The sequence below is a fragment of the Portunus trituberculatus genome, chromosome 31, assembly GCF_017591435.1.
Source record: "Portunus trituberculatus isolate SZX2019 chromosome 31, ASM1759143v1, whole genome shotgun sequence".
Lineage (NCBI taxonomy): Eukaryota > Metazoa > Arthropoda > Malacostraca > Decapoda > Portunidae > Portunus > Portunus trituberculatus.
This window is the reverse complement of record NC_059285.1, coordinates 6566723-6583793: the sequence shown is the minus strand read 5'-3', so window position 1 is coordinate 6583793 and position 17071 is coordinate 6566723. Positions and strand designations below refer to the sequence as shown.

At 35.5% G+C, this 17071-nt stretch overlaps 1 protein-coding gene across 3 annotated transcripts in view; it reads right to left on the bottom strand.

Annotated features, from left to right (window-relative positions):
- Positions 1 to 6198: 6198 nt before the first annotated feature.
- Positions 6199 to 17071, bottom strand: part of LOC123511249 — a 104936-nt gene continuing 94063 nt past the window's right edge. The window contains exons 11-14 of one of the 3 annotated variants that reach the window (XR_006676719.1): positions 12992 to 14023; positions 11495 to 11644; positions 10425 to 10545; positions 6199 to 10008 (exon numbers count right to left, since the gene is read on the bottom strand). Coding sequence is in view for 1 of the 3 variants with exons in the window: in XM_045266962.1 (XP_045122897.1) it covers positions 10505 to 10545; positions 11495 to 11644; positions 12992 to 14023 (1223 nt within the window). In the remaining 2 variants the exon portion in view is untranslated. Of the gene's footprint in view, positions 10546 to 11494; positions 11645 to 12991; positions 14024 to 17071 lie in introns of all 3 variants that reach the window. The other 2 variants (XR_006676720.1, XM_045266962.1) reach the window with 2 other exon arrangements.

The window sequence follows — 17071 nt, the reverse complement described above, 5'->3', positions numbered from 1 at the left end:
GACATGTAAGGAAATGTAAATAAGTGCTTTATTCTAAATGGCTATTAAAAGTTAAGGGGATGTCAGTTTTGAATACGAACAAATAGTATTCTTACAAATAGTATTAAGTGTCAAATTCTATAAAACAGCCAAGAGATTAGGAAAATTGTGATTTATGAACATTAGTGATTGCTAATGTAGACTATGTAGTTAGTGAACAAAGTGTTAGAAATGCATTAAATGGAAAATTGTTTTGTTGCACCAGTCCAAACAAGTATCAAGCCATAAAAAAAAACAAATCCCAGCTTATGTAATAATTTCAGATATCATAAATATGGATATTATTTGTTCTTGCAGAAATACATAAAATCTGTCATGAAAATCATGGGTTAAGATTTTTCAATTAAGAAATGCCGTAAGAAGCATAACTTATTCATAAATCACGATTTGTAGACATACATACATACAAGTATATACACACATATACAAAAGATTTTTTGAATATATTTTTGTAATGAAAGTCCTCTTTTTAAAGGCTGCATGATCATCTATTTTACTAGAGTGTGATCTTTAAGATGCATATTATTAGGTAGATGATTACACAAATATGTTTAGATTTGGATTGCATCTTATTTGATACCTAAACATCAAAATTTGAAGAACAATTGTGTTTGATTTCCAGGAGCATGAACATCTGTTTATATGTATATTTTGTAAATATACAAGATATATAGTTTGTGCTTATTATTAACCCAGCTTTTACCCAAGAGCTCTTGAAAGAGGATGAACTACAGACTTAATAATCAAAAGTAACAACCATAAAAAAAACACTATATAATGTACAATAATAATAATCAAAAGTAACAACCGTAAAAAAACACTATATAATGTACAATAATTTCATGATGAAAAGTATTGTACATTACAAAATAGTATATATTGTAATTGCCTTGAGAGCATTAAAATATGAATAGCTATAATGTCCATTACAAATACAGTAGTGAACAACAAAATTTATATTTTGAGAGATATTGTTTATTGTTTCACTACTTTTCAATATTGAAAACAACAATAAAGTACAATATCCCTCCCAGCATACATGTAACTATTGACAAAAAAATTGTTAAAAATGGAACTTGATGTCAGATTCTTGGCCAGCTTGGTTATTATTTATTTTAATGGAAGATGGGAAGCTAGTCAGGGGCAACAAAAAATAACAAAAAAGGCAGGCCCACTTGATTGCCAGTTACCTAAAGGGTTAGTAGAGTTAGCCAAAAGTCTGGAACAAATGTCTTGAAATCTCCCTCAAAAGAAGTCAAGTTGTAGGAAGATGGAAATACAGAAGCAGGCAGGGAGTTCCAGAGTTTACCAGAGAAAGGTATGAATGATTGAGAGTACTGTTTAACTCTACTGCAAGAGTTGGACAGAATAAGCGTGAGAGGAAGAAGAAAGCCTTGTGCAGTGAGGCCACAGGCAATTAGAATGAAAATAGCGATAAAAATAACAAGGGATGCAACATTCTAGCGGCGAGAAAGAGGCTGAAGACAGTCACTCGAAGGAGGGGAGATGACAAGACAAAAGCTCTTGATTCCATCCTATCTAATGAAACTGAGTGCAACTCTCCCCAAACATGCAAAGAGTATTCCATACAAGAATGGATAAGGCTCTTGTACTGAGTTAGTATTTGGAGGGGTGAAAAACTGGTGGAGATGCCTCAGAATGCCTAACTTCACAGAAGCTGTTTTAGCAAGAGATGAGATGTGAAGTTTCCAGTTTAGATTGTGAGTAAAGGACAGACCGAGGATATTCAGTGTAGAAGATGGTGCCATCAGGATGAAATAAAGGAGGGAAAGATGAAGTAGTTATCGGAGATGTTTTTGGCCAGATGTCTTTGCATGAACACACACAGGCAAGACATATACAGGGATATAGCAGTAGCTGTATATGTCAATGTCAGTCTTGCAACTGTAAGTTGCATAATCAAAAGGAAGAAGGAAACAGGATCTCTTATTCCAAAATGCAAAGGTAGGGCAGTGTTGGGGATTAGTGAGAGCGGAAGTGACATCAGTAAACCAAGAAGGCTGTTTCCTTTCCTCCTAGTGTGCCCCATGTGGATTGGAGGTAAGATTTTTTCTTATTTTTGTGGCATCCAATTTAACTTGAGACATTGATATCATATTGTTTCCTAATCTTGAATACAGCCTCATTCTGTTGGTAAGGTATTGAATATGAATATTAGGCAGATGTACGTAATATATGAAGATATATCTAGGTTTTATCCAACATTGTTGCTGTGATACTGGTTTGAAGGCAGTATGGCTAGGAGGGGGTATAGCGTACAAAAATTTCTTACATACTTTATTTTGTACGTTCAAACAAAAATAAAACTCCTACATAATAGTTTACTTTCATTCAATATGAAGAAATGCAAGTACAGGCAACTCCCGCTTAATGAAGGGGTTACGTTCCTAAAAAAAACCTTCGTTAAGCGAAATTTCGTTAAGCGAACCAATTATAACAAGTTTAACCCCTGACTTGAGCTTCCATTAAACAAAGTGAGAGTGCATCATAGTAAAGTAAAGGGTTTAATGAAAGTGAAAATTATGAAGTTAAACATTTAAGCAGTTTAATTTAAGACTAAGTCATTATCATGTACACTAATGTATGTATGTAAGTAACTTTATAATGTTGATGATCTTAAATTTATGAAAGGAGGGAGAGTGGAGCAGGAAATACGCTAGCTGGCAACCTGTGGAATGTAAACATTGTACCACATACAAAACTTATGTACCACATTTCCACAAAGCTTTCCATTTTATTCATTGCAGTCTCGAGTTCAGGTGTTGGTAAAATTCTCTCTATTAAGGACGACACCAGCTGTAATGTAAGTTTTCTCCAGATCAAGTCTACCTAAGTTTGGTATTCCAGACAACTTTTGTTTCCCTCTAATAGAGGACACAGCAAAGTTGTCTAAAAATCCTGCAAAGGTGTATTGATGCCCCAGCAAGGGCGTACTCAATGACTTTCAAATATGGTAAAGCTAAATGTTCCATTGTATTCATTAAACATGAAATGAGGTAGGCCTAGGAGTGATAAATTTACAAAACTTGCTTTATTTTTCCAGTGTTTTCTTAAATAAACAATATTGGAAGCATATTTGTTTTATTTCACACAGCAAAATATTATTCATAAAACTTCTTATTGGTATTGCAGGGATGAAATGGACATTTAATATTGATCACCAAGAGAAGGCCAAAAAAACTCCTTCTCTGTTCCTTGTTCATTAATAGAACACTTTAGATAATGTGTTTGTTAAATTTTAGACGGCAATGTCTAATTCATTATAATTTGTAATTAATTTTTTGGGGGTGAAAATAGTCAAAAAAGGTCCCTAATTTTGTATTGATAAATTTAGTTGTATGTCATAGGTAGCCCATTCCTTGAGAAATATTTCTGACCCACAGCCTTATCTTCAAGATTTAAATCTGATATTTCAGTAATATTTTTCCACCCCCACACTACCCTAGATGTGGTCAAGAGAGAAAAACCACACCTAAAGAGTGTAAAAGACCTTAGGAAAATAAGTGATACCTTAGCAACTGATGTAAAGAAGAAAGGAGTAAAATTATTTTGATCTACAGTCCATAGGTGCCTATAGGCCAATGGAGAGAGATAAAAAAAAAACTGACAAAAGCTAGTTGGAATACAAACACTGGACTGTTGATGAGTGGAGAAAGGTCCTTTTTAGTGACCAGAGCCACTTCCTCATCCAGGGAGAGAGAAGCCAGCATGTTAGGTCACCACATAAAAAGCCTCATAATGTTCATATTGACCAATGTGTGAAACATCCACAAAAGATGTTTTGGGCTGTTGCAGTTATTCTGGGACTGTAACCTGCACTCACAACAATACAGTGAAGTTCTTAGCAGAAAAGTTCTTTCAGAACCAAGAAAATTATTTCCTGATGGATCTGTTGTTTTTCAACAGGACTTTGCCACCATGTCACACATCAAAACAAGTTAGGAAATTTTTCAATGACATTGAGTAAAAATATTGGAATGACCTGGAAACTCTCCAGACATGATAAACCCAATCATAAATTTGTGGTCCATTTGTAAGCAGTGACTTCATAAAATGGATTACACAACCATGCAGAAAATGATTGAAAGCATAATTCATGTTTGGTACAAAGACATCAAGAGCGACTGGTCAAAATTGGCTGGTTTGTTTCAATTTATTTGCACAATATATATATCGCCTTTCAAAGGTAGGCATCATCACGATCTAAAAATAAAGGCAAGCTTAATATACAAAATTAAAAAAAAATTCTTATCTAGACATTAAAAGTAATCAAAAGAATACAAAAATGTAAAAAATTGAAAAAGTTTCTAAAGTAAAATGATAAAAAGGGAAAAAAATAAACACAATAATGTACAGATTACACACAAAAAAATTAACAAAACAATCAGGCATATGTGTGCACTATGAGGTGTAGAGAAAGACTGATGATACTTATTTCCTCAGCTTTTCAAGGTTAATGCATATATATATATATATATATATATATATATATATATATATATATATATATATATATATATATATATATATATATATATATATATATATATATATATATATATATATATATATATATATATATATATATATATATATATATATATATATATATATATATATATATATATATATATATATATATATATATATATATATATATATATATATATATATATATATATATATATATATATATATATATATATATATATATATATATATATATATATATATATATATATATATATATATATATATATATATATATATATATATATATATATATACAGTAAGTCCCCACATTTAGCGATCCTATTAGTCTGCTGAAGCCATTGCTAAATTGGAATTTTGCCAAATTTGAATATTTTAAATAAGGAAAAATACCAATCAGTCTTTCGCCTGCTCAAAGTCCCCATTTCGAGTCTCCATTTACAGCTGCAACATCGCCACCTTCACGAGAATCAGCAACCCCCGAACCACTAGTGGAGGCTATGGTGATAGCGAAACTCGCTAAACAGCGACGAGGATGGGAGCACATAAAATGAGTTCACACGCTGGATTAACACACACAATAGCTCAAGTTTCGAGCAGGAATGCTGGAGGCACTGTGGGGCTGACGTCACGGCCAAACAGACATGCGATTGGCTCAAAGCGAGCGGGAGGCGGGACAATTGGCTCAGAGCGAGCAGGAGGTGGGACAGTGTAACATGGTACATTCGCTAAATATGAGAGAAAATCGCTAAACTTGAGGGCTTGGCCTTTTTCCAGACAGTCGCTAAATAAGGGTTTTGCTAAGCTGGATTTCGCTAAATTCGGGGGCTTACTGTATATATATATATATATATATATATATATATATATATATATATATATATATATATATATATATATATATATATATAACAGGGGAGAAGTAACAGAAGTAAACTGGACATGGGGATATGCCAGCATCTGTGCTAAAAAAAAAAAAAAAAAAAAAAAAAACTACAAATGACTGTATTACAAAAGGTTAGGCTCTGGATGTAAGCTAGAAAATAATGAACTATGGTATTGTGAAATGAGTATTAGTTGGGTAACTTTGTATAATGAAATATATTAAGAAATTAAAATACACTTACTTTTTATATGCAAATTTAGGCCAAAACACAATATTAGCTTACCTTTTGGATTTTTAAGTGCTGATGGCTCCTTACTCTTAACACTGTTGTTTTTCTTTATAGTAGTAAAAAGGTTCTTAAAGTCCTGTTGCCAAATTTTCATTATAACCTGCTCTTGCTTGGAGCAGCAGCATCCCCTTAGGTAGCAGCCTAAGGCGGCCATGTCAGGAAGGTAGTAATCCTGTACAGTCTGATGAATTCTGTTCTAAGCATAGAATTCTTGGATCAAGTGCACAGAATGACTGGAGGACATCAAAATAGTTATAAATCATACAAGTCTGGTTCCTTGCGCAGAATTGCACAACTAAGAAAATATCAAACAATATCTATTTAGTTCATATGCCTATTCATGATGCACAACAATGCACATCTGTAACATCACATCAATTAGAATTATACTAAGCTTAACACTTGCAATACGTTTCCATCTGTACACAATAAAAATTTCTACAGGATGTCTACAGGATAAGAAATCATCAGATTTGCAATCTTTCTCTTTATTCCAATCTGCTTATCACAGATGAAACTGTACCAAGCTGTAAGTAAGCTTTCTGGTAATGGTAAATACCATGTTGCAAACTATGTCAGACAGATTTACCTACTATATTTAAGATTCAAACTGGCTGAATTTCAAATCATTTGGAAAAATACACTAACCTTTCAATAATTGTCATGCTGAATTAAAAAGCCAAAATAAGTCTGAAAGCACCAGAGGATTTGAGAAAGAAATATGCAGTTAGAAAACATTAGCCGCTGTTGAAGTAACACTGATGGAGCTTGAAAATTGACCACTGAAAGGAGCTCATATTAGTTTCCTGTAAGTCCCTCAAGAAGCTTACAAGACAGAGGGAGTAGCTATGGGCAAAGGCAGGAAGGGCCAGAATGGTTTTCTTCCATAAGACCTACACTCTCTTAAGAGTTCATGCAGACAGTGGTTTCCCTTGTGTACTTTGAAAAGGGAATATATTATGGCTAGATTTGCTGAACTCATATAATCTATATAACTGTCTTTAGAAAAGTTTTTCACCTTGGTTAATACAAGTACTTCACCTTAGCTTACTAGCCTCTGGTTGTTTCAGAAGATATTTTAAAGAAATATGTTTTAATAGATAAATATAATAACCAAATAAAAAAGCTAGTCTTAACTACCACAAGACACTGAATTGTCTACAATAATCTGAAAATCTGCCATTACCTCTACACTGTAATTTAGAATCTTACTCACAGCTTGAACTCTGAATGCCTTCATAGTTGTAAAAGCAGAGTACATTTCAAGTTCATTTTTTAATCAGAATTCTTAATCTCAAAATATTACTTGGGATAGAATAAGTAGCACCAGGGTACACATCACTTCTTCTGAATCCTACATGTTCTTTTGATATAAAACATGCTTTACACAAAAGGAACATGAAGGCTCTCCTGAAAATGGTTATAATACCTTAAAAAATTTACAAGCAATATAAACTTTGCTTTCTTCCCTGTGCTACATTCATAAATTCCCGACAAATATGTGGGAAACACAAGGAGGCCTCAGCATGATAAATAAACTGGTTCATCATACAAATTCATTAGTAAAGGGGAGTGTAAGAAAGTAATGGAACCCTAGTGCTGCCCACCTACTTCAACTCATCACTTATTTGATTTGTCTTTTGAGGAGCCTCAAAAACAGCTTGTGAATTTCATATCAATAGTCTTGACTTATATGAAGAAAGCATAATGAAAAAAGTATACATCAGCATTATGGAAAATGACACCTCAAAGACAACATGCTGCATGATGCTCTTGCATCTGCTTTTTTCATTACCATTGATTTTATGAAAATATTGAATAAACTCTACTATCGCATTGGCTTGGAAATGTAAATATATCCAAGCAAGTAATTACAATTATAAGTAAAAATCTATCAAAAGAAAATCTTGTACACTCATAAAAACTGAGCATATGTGTGACATTCATACACTTTCTTCAGTGGTTTTCTCTCTGAAACTGTGAACATACTTTTAACACAAAGTTGGAACACCAATCTTTACCATACCATACAATACATCAACTTTTATAGCTACCCTTTAAAGATAAAACACTTGTTATCTATGTCCTTCATCTAAAACAAGTGCTCAAGTCAATTTTATAACCTTCCTTCATTAGTTATGGTTTCATTAAGTTCCAAAGTTCTTGTGCGAAGGAAACGGGCTGGGATACACCATTACACCGGTCATGAATTATCACAGTGGCCTGGTAGGCCTTTTCCTTTCCTAGCCAAGGATCTCTCCTATCCAAGGAGCAGTCCCTGCCACAGGTAAAGGAGGCCTTGTGTACATGACTGAAGAGATTACAAAAATCAATAGCATTACTCTTTAAAAGGCAATTCAAGTTACTGTTTCTATGATATAAAAAATATTCCCTCTGAATGTATCTGACATTAATTCATCTTTGGTAAGACTATTACAGCCATTTGGCTACAGATAGTTTTGTAATATATAGTTATGTTAAGCATCTTACCAATTGATACCACTACTACTATACTGATTTTGACAATGAAATAGCATTCAAAATGGAAAAAAAATTAGCCATGTTACAATTACTGCCCAAGTTATGTATTACGTGCTTAAGAATAACAATGCAGATCATAAACTATGAATCAAAAGAAAATAATTAACCTACTTTAATGTTTAAGTAGAAAAAGTACACTGAAAAAAAAAACTTTTCTCTATGAAAACAGAACAGACATGTGCATATGTGAAAAAAACATGTATATATGTGTAATTCAAATTCCTCCATGTCTGTGGTCCCCTGACCAAACTTTAACTCTCTCCATCCTTAACAATTTGTAATCATTATGTCTTTGATTATCATAGTTAAGAATTAATGTAATAAAGTCACAAGTTTTAAAAAGGAGAAAAGAAAAAAAAATTCTAATACACGGGTAGAATTCAAACGTTAGCTTTCAAACCTATAATATATCTGTATAAATCACTCTTTGGCCACAGATTAGTAACATTACATATGAATAAATTTGAAAATGTGGATTGAAAATTTTTTTTATATACTTATTACATTCTTTGTATTCTTATTTATTGTTGTACATATTACTTTTCCTCGATCTTTTGACTACTGTAGACAACAACCATATGCACTGAGACTGAGAGACAGCCTGAGAGCCCAAGGACTGCACAGGTCATCATGCACAACCAAGACGCTCTTGCGTTGACTAGAATACAGTAAAGAGTCTGAGAGAACATCCAATTGGTTCCTATGAGTATGACTGTTATAATCAGATATGAACTGCAATACAACCTTTAATTCATTATGGAGATGATAATATTTGGATAACTTAGACCTTGTTATTCAAGTTATATTTTTAAAGATTCATGCTGCACTTATCACATAAGTTATCATCCTTGTTTCTATAGCTCCTGTTGGCACAATATACACCCATGGTAACTGAGTATACAAACAGATCTTTTCCTACTAACACTACTAACAGGAACTAACATGCAAGGGAAGTCAGAACAAGAGTATGAATCCTGGACAGTCAAAGGGTTACTTGTTACCTGGACGTAAGGTGACCTGAACTCTAGCTGTTTAAAAAGGTTCCAGAATTGACATCTGTCCACACACCCAAGATGACCAAGTATACCTGGGAATGTACTGTACACTAAATCCACACCAATGTGTATTTTGTGACTCATCTCACACATTCAGGCATGCTCATACACACCCACACCTACACCCACATACACATACACACACACACACACACACACACACACACACAGACACATACACACACAAACCTTTTTTTGTTTTGTTTTGTGAAAAACCTGAATCCTAAAATACTGAAGAGGAGACACAGAAGACCACAACAGCAAAGGTGTGTTAGGAGGCCTCATAAATACACCATGCTTCCTCACACCCTACTGCAGGGCTCAATAAACACCCTGATGAGCAAGAGAACTTGATAATGACCTGTGATCATAAATAAAACTGCAGTATATGACTCTTTTTGTGCTTGTTGCCTTAGAATGAGAAAAAAATAATCATGTTATATACATGATTTAAATATTTTCATTATCTTTAAAGTTGTTGAAGATGCAACACTCCATACATTCTTTTTTGTAACAAAGTACATGCATCTGTTGACACTGACACACCTTTTGTATGTCAGAAACAGTTTGTACACTAAGAGCATTTATACTTTACTTTCAGGTGTTATGTGATTGTTTCCGTTCTTTAATTGAATAGCTGATTCCCCTTGCTCCTGATGAAAGGAGCTTTGGGGGTCTTGAGGTACCTGGGACAACACACCACTTATGAGAGGTGTAGCTAATGATGGGCAAGATATTAGGGCATGCTGTAGTACACGTAACCAATACACAACATAATAAAGTGGTTGTGATAGGCAATTGTGTTCCAGTGACAAGGCAAACACAATGTGAATGTAGTTACAGTGTGGTGTAGTTGCAGTGAATAGTGATAATTATGATATAGCAAGAATAACAGGTTGGGTGTTAATGTATGTTGTTGATACAACTCAAAAATCTTGAAACATTCACATGAGAGTCATTCAGGAGACTCCCATAAAAATATTTTCATTAAGAATATAAACAAGAAAATCTACAAATAAAAAAATCAAACAGAAAAAACTAGATAAAGAATACGTTTCAGAACAAAATATCAAATAAGATGAAGAGTATTCAAGTAGCTGACCAGAGTACTCAGGAAGCTGACCAGAGTGTGGGGTGTGGATGATGTTGACTCTCCACCAGCACCAATCTTCCACCATGGTATTAAAATGTCAGGATTGGTCCTGTCCTGTGATCTAAGATGTCTGCAAAGGAACACAATAATCAAGATTATGGTAATAAATAATAGTATCCACAAGTAATAACTACAAATATGGTGACTGCACCAATCACTGCATTTGTGGTGCTTGAAATTGTTAATTTTTGTAATACTGTACCAGGATGGAACAAATTTTGAGTCATAATCCATAAACTAAATATTTTCTAAGGTTTTATGATAAAGAATTCCAGAAATCATCTTGTACCTGTACTAAGAAGTCATATATACCTAGGAAATATAGTTGTGTAGTACACTAGTAAGTAATTGCATTTTCTAAGTTAAATATTAATAAAATATTCAAAAACAAATAACAAACAACGAATATATTAATAATAAGCAGTATCTCAATGACACAGGTACAATTTTTATATATGTATCACTTATCATTGTCTACCTTATAGCAAATTGAAATCCTGTATAAAAGTAAGAGAGATAAAATAAGGTGTCTATATGCATTTAAATTAAAATTCATAAACATTTCCTTGCATCTTAGCCTTAGCTCTTCTGGAAAACCGATATATTAAAATTCATTAACATTTCCTCACATCTTAGCCTTAGCTCTGCTGGGAAATAGAGAACTTCACTAACGATACTGAGCAATGGTTAGTTAAGGAGTATATCTGCATCTCTGCATCAAGGATTCTGTTGCATCACAATAGCTCAACACCATTCCCCACTACTGACCTCATCCGCTACTGATCTAGATAAGGGAGAACTTCCCATTTTCAACAAGGTATTCTTTACTTCTGTAGCTTTACTTCTCTCAACTTTTACTGAAAAAAACTAATAAATTTGCACAGAGAGAGAGAGAGAGAGAGAGAGAGAGAGAGAGAGAGAGAGAGAGAGAGAGAGAGAGAGAGAGAGAGAGAGAGAGAGAGAGAGAGAGAGAGAGAGAGAGAGAGAGAGAGAGAGAGAGAGAGAAATTGTATGCATACCTGTAATGATTGTGAACCATGGTAGAGTTACATAAGTTAGATAAGCATTTAGGGGAACAGACTGAGCCCGCCGTGACTCCTTCCAGAAGTGGAACGTTTGAGTGAAGCCTTTAGTGGTCCACAGAGGATTGTATGCCCCATCATCCAGCTCTGAAAGGAACCATAGAATGGGTGACTACTTTCTTAGCAGAGGGAAGAAGAGTAACAGCCATTGTCAGTCAAGGGAGAGGAAGTGTTTTCCATTTTGTTTGTTTTGCAGTGTACCTAAGTACATACACTATGTGAACATATTGCCAGGAGGGAATTTTAATGCAGGATAAACATTTTCCAAACACAGATTGCTGATTCAGCCAACACAGAAATATTCCAAGTCTGTATAATAAATAAAGGTGAACAGGAAAGATAATAGTATCCTGTCCTGTATAGGGAGTTATATGATTTCAAGCAACCTTAATGGTTGCTTTAGAGTGCATATTCTAAACTAATCTTTATAAAGTGTGAACATTCAAAGCAATAGCTCAGCAGATGGGAGATTTAGGAGCTTCTACATGGACTGAGAGCTTGCACTCCACTTTTAGCAGTGCGGGCAGCAGCACTTTACATCAGAAGTGGAGATATACTACTCTTTTGAGATTATTTCAATATCTTTAATTAAACACTGACTACTAACTTGGAATGCAATCATGTGTACTGGAATGAGATTTTAACATATGAATTAAAAAAACAAAATGTTTCCTACATTCAAATTTACAACAATATCAGTATCCATGCATCACAATCATGCGATGAAGTTCATAATGAATACACTGGTTAAATAAATAAGACAACAAAAGAACATGTTTCACAAGTTAGTGTCTCCTTGCCAGGGCATCAAATGGTTGAAACGTATGCCATAACCAAACATGCAGAAAGCTGGAAAAACAAATGCCCTGAACAAGAAAATGAACATCATCAATAAAGATTATGCACAGCACTAAACTGGAATGTGTCTGTATATAAACATATCCTTGTATTTCTGGTGCATGCAGGAATACTGGCCACTAAACTTTTCTAGCCCAGCAGTTCTCAGCCTTGTAATTTTCTACTGGATTCCATGAGATGCACATTATTAAGGCTGATGGATTGTTCTTCCATAAGAATGACAAGATGACACCTAAAATATAAATCTAGAAGCTTTATAGTTTTTGATACAGGAAGAAACATGAGCAGTGCATACTATATTCTCAAAGACTGTATTTTCATAGTTGAACTCATCCATAACCTAATTCTTGGGGGAAAAAAAGTTATATCAAAAGAATAGTTTGAAGTAATCCCCTATATTACATTATAATATATACTTTCTAAACAGCACTATAAGTAAGCCACAAGTGGTGATAGATGGAAGATATTTAAGATGACAGTCAAGACTTCCAACAGTGCCAAGAGCCAGGGTTAGGCCGGCTACAACATTGACTACACTGCTCATCACAGACAGAAAAGGTAAACAAAGGTACATACTGACGTCGCAGAGAAAGTTAACCTTGGTGCCATCTGGCGTCACTCTGAATGGCACTGAGATTTTCTTTCTCGTCTTGACAGGACTGAGGTTTAACGCTGTAATGGATTCTGATGGTGATTCATTACCATTCATTCTCGCTCTGACTGCACTCATTTTGGCAGAATCAACAGAAAGACTTTTTTGGAATGGAGGCTTTTCTCTATCACTCATTAATTCTTGTATTTCATCTTCCTTTTCATTTAATAATCTGGAGGAGGCAGTGGGAGACTCAGGATCTGCAAGAGGATGACAGTCCTCAGGAGGAAGGGAGTCTGAGTCTCCCTTAGGTGAAGGGGTCTGGACTCTCTGAGCACCACCTGGTGTCTTCGGACGTGATTTGAGAGGGCTTCTGGGTGACACTTCTATTTTCCAAGTGCCGCTTTTAAGGGAATCGGATTGTGTCTGCATTTCATTAGCTTTAGATATCTGTCTCTGAATATCTTTACTAATGAAAGAAGTCTCACTTATGCCAGAGCCACAATCAGTTGTTGAAGGTTCAATAACCACAAACACCTCTTCTTTTGGTTCACTACTATCACATATTGCTGCCTCCTGTCTATCTAAATCTTCGCCTGAAGCTGACTTAGCACCAGAATCAGTTCTTGTCTCAACACTGTCATTTGGCACATTGGTTTCATGTTTACCAGTATTAGCAGTTTCATTTTGTACATCATTTACTGCCTGCAAGTTGTCATCTCTTTCTGACACTTCAGGTGATACAGGGCGGGATGGGAGTAGGGGGCTGCCCTCATGGGGAGACGGAGGGGTGGAAGGACGACACTGGGACGGCTTGGGAAGTGGGGAATCACTTTCAGGTACCTGACCAGGCAAGTTTAGACTTGGAGAAGACCCTTCTTTTGGGGAGCCAGACCCCACCAGCTGATCCCCATGAAAGTGTCTGCATTTGGCACACTGCACTGCCTGTGGTACTTCCTCCTCTTCCTGAATTGTGTTGCATGCTACCACAGAACAACATCTACCACTACACACCGCTAGAAAGGAAAAGAAAAAAAATAACATAAATAAAATGCAGATTGAAATTTTTTGCAAAATCAGAGCAATGGCACAACTAGCACGACAGGCAGACGTAAGCTAGGTGCACGTACATGACAGAGGCGCGAGGCCGCAACATCCACGAAGGAGTGAAGTGCTGCATTTGATAGGAGACAGACAGGAGGTAGAGTAGGCTTGATGAACATAAAGCTACAAGCAAATGGATTCTTCACAGCCTGGAGGTAATACTGCCTTTCCTCACTCACCTTCTGTGTCCTCACTCGCAAAACTCTCATCTTTTACATCCATAGGACAACCCTCACACTCCCAACCATGCCAGTCCTTCACACCTCACCAGATACATATCAAGCACAATACAACACTCAGACAACAGGCAAATGGCTCACTGGTGCCCATTCATAAGTACAATGACAACAATTAGGAAACAAAATGTGGGTATATGTTTTTTAATACATTTTAAGTTTTTAGCCATGGATTTAAGGGGAAAAAGGTGTGTATGTGACCCATGTTCCATACTGAAGCGTTCTACAATATGGATATGGTATGCACACCAGCAGTTGACTTTGGTGTGGGGATTATGTAACAAAAGTGAAGTTACGGGCACAACAGTATATGTCCACACTTAAGCAACACTGGACAGGTGTGTCATCAGTCACACCTTCTTCACTTACCTCTGCTGTTACATTGCAAAGTGAGGTGTGTTTATGAGTCACTATTCACTGTGTACATTAATATAATGAATGTTGTTTAAAATATATATATAACATTATGTAACATGCATACTGACATTTTATAGTGTATAAAAGGATAAGTGACAGCCAGTGCTGTGACGGAAGTCAGAAGCAGCGCTGTGTGTCTACTACACGTGTGTGGAAAAAACTTTCTCTCTCTTACTATTCAATGTAGAAATCAAATCATGAAACTCTAGTGCCAGATATCAAGAACCATGGCACTACAAATCAAATACTATGATGGTAAAACAAGAAACAAGTGAAAAGCTATCTACACATTGGCATCATCTTGTACCCACTTACAAACCTCCTTTTTAATACTGTATTAAACACAGGATGCATTTATAACAATCTCTCATAAATATGGCTGTTTTCATTATAATTCACAACTTGCACATTTCAAGTACAATTATGTATCATTTGGCTTTCATCCAGTTATTACCAAATTACTTTTGATAGGGATGTCAGCCTGATATATAGATAGATGCTGAGTAAAGTGCTTGTAACTTAAGATTCCCTCCATTCCTTGCTCTACACTTCACTTACACTTCACTTTCTTAATGCAAGTTTAGAGTAAATCTAAGAAGTGAAACCTATAGGCTGATGAATCTAAATTCTAAGGAGTGAAACCTATGACCTGATAAAAGTCTTACTTTAATTAATAAGATCACAAGGCAGTGTTACAATATTTTCCTCTATAAAGCATCGATAGCCATCAGTAGGAGATTGGTGATGTAGTCAGTCATGTGATAGATAAATGTTTCATTATTTGCAGGACAATTAAGAGTACCTTGATTGAGTGCATATGGCAGTAATGTTGTAGTTTCAGTTATTATGCCTTTGTTCCATGCCAAGCACAATATAAGTGCACTCTGCTATAATGAAGGCATATGTTGTTCTCAACGTTTGGCTTCAAGGTGTAAAAGGCAACTAAAAAAGAGTCACAGTATCTTGCCTTGGTTACCCCCATTTGGGAGGTTGTCAGCCTGTTGTATAGAGAGGTAGGTTTTGGTATCTGGAAAGAATGGGTGGCTGAGATGACAATAAACATATCTAAAAAGGCAAAACAGTTAAAAGTGAAAGAATGACCCCTTGTTAAGGAAAAAGTAAACAAGTTACATATCTAACAATGAGAGAGAGAGAGAGAGAGAGAGAGAGAGAGAGAGAGAGAGAGAGAGAGAGAGAGAGAGAGAGAGAGAGAGAGAGAGAGAGAGAGAGAGAGAGAGAGAGAGAGAGAGAGAGAGAGAGAGAGAGAGAGAGAGAGAGAGAGAGCCACCATGGTACAGTGTAACCATGCGTGCTTGGGGGTCCGAGGGGTCTCCAAGCGCACGGGTTCGAATCCTGTCCACGGTCTGAGTGTAGGTTGGGCTTTCTCACTCGGGGCAACGGTTTCGTAGTGGGTGAGCTTTGAGATAGAAGGTACCCCAAAAAGTACCCCCTTTCGCCCATAAACTCTCGTGAAAACCCGACATGGTATAGATAAGAGAGAGAGAGAGAGAGAGAGAGAGAGAGAGAGAGAGAGAGAGAGAGAGAGAGAGAGAGAGAGAGAGAGAGAGAGAGAGAGAGAGAGAGAGAATGGGTGACGGAATTTGGGTAGGCAAAGATTTTCAAATTAACAATCATTTTAAGTTCCTGCTTTTGACCCACTTTAAGTTCTTATGTGAGCATTTTTTCAATGTCAGCTTATATCAAATAATTTGTAGCAGTTCAATACCCCAGACATTTAATAGAACACTACCTGGTAAGGATGTTAGCAATATCCTTGTCAAGGTACCATACAGATCATTACACTAGTCAATATAATAGTAGGATACTTGGATGGTTCTGCAACTGTCACAACTATGAGACATCAGCCAAGCAGTCTCCTGCACTTTCATTAGCTGATGTGATGTCAAAGTGCTTGATCCCTCTTTGTCACTTTGGTGAAAAGAACACAATTTGTTTTTCCATGCTTCATGGGTCAAGCCTTCAGTGTTTTTTGTCTAGTACAAGTATCTACTCATGAAATGAGGGACAATCTGGTAGCAAACTTTGCAGTCCGGCTAGAGGAACACTGCCCCTATATTCCCTGTGCATAATAAAAAACAGCAGACAATCTCTTTCTCTGCATTTTTATAAAAATAATACAAAATGCATCTGTGTGTGTGTGTGTGTGTGTGTGTGTGTGTGTGTGTGTGTGTGTGTGTGTGTGTGTGTGTGTGTGTATATATATATATATATATATATATATATATATATATATATATATATATATATATATATATATATATATATATATATATATATATATATATA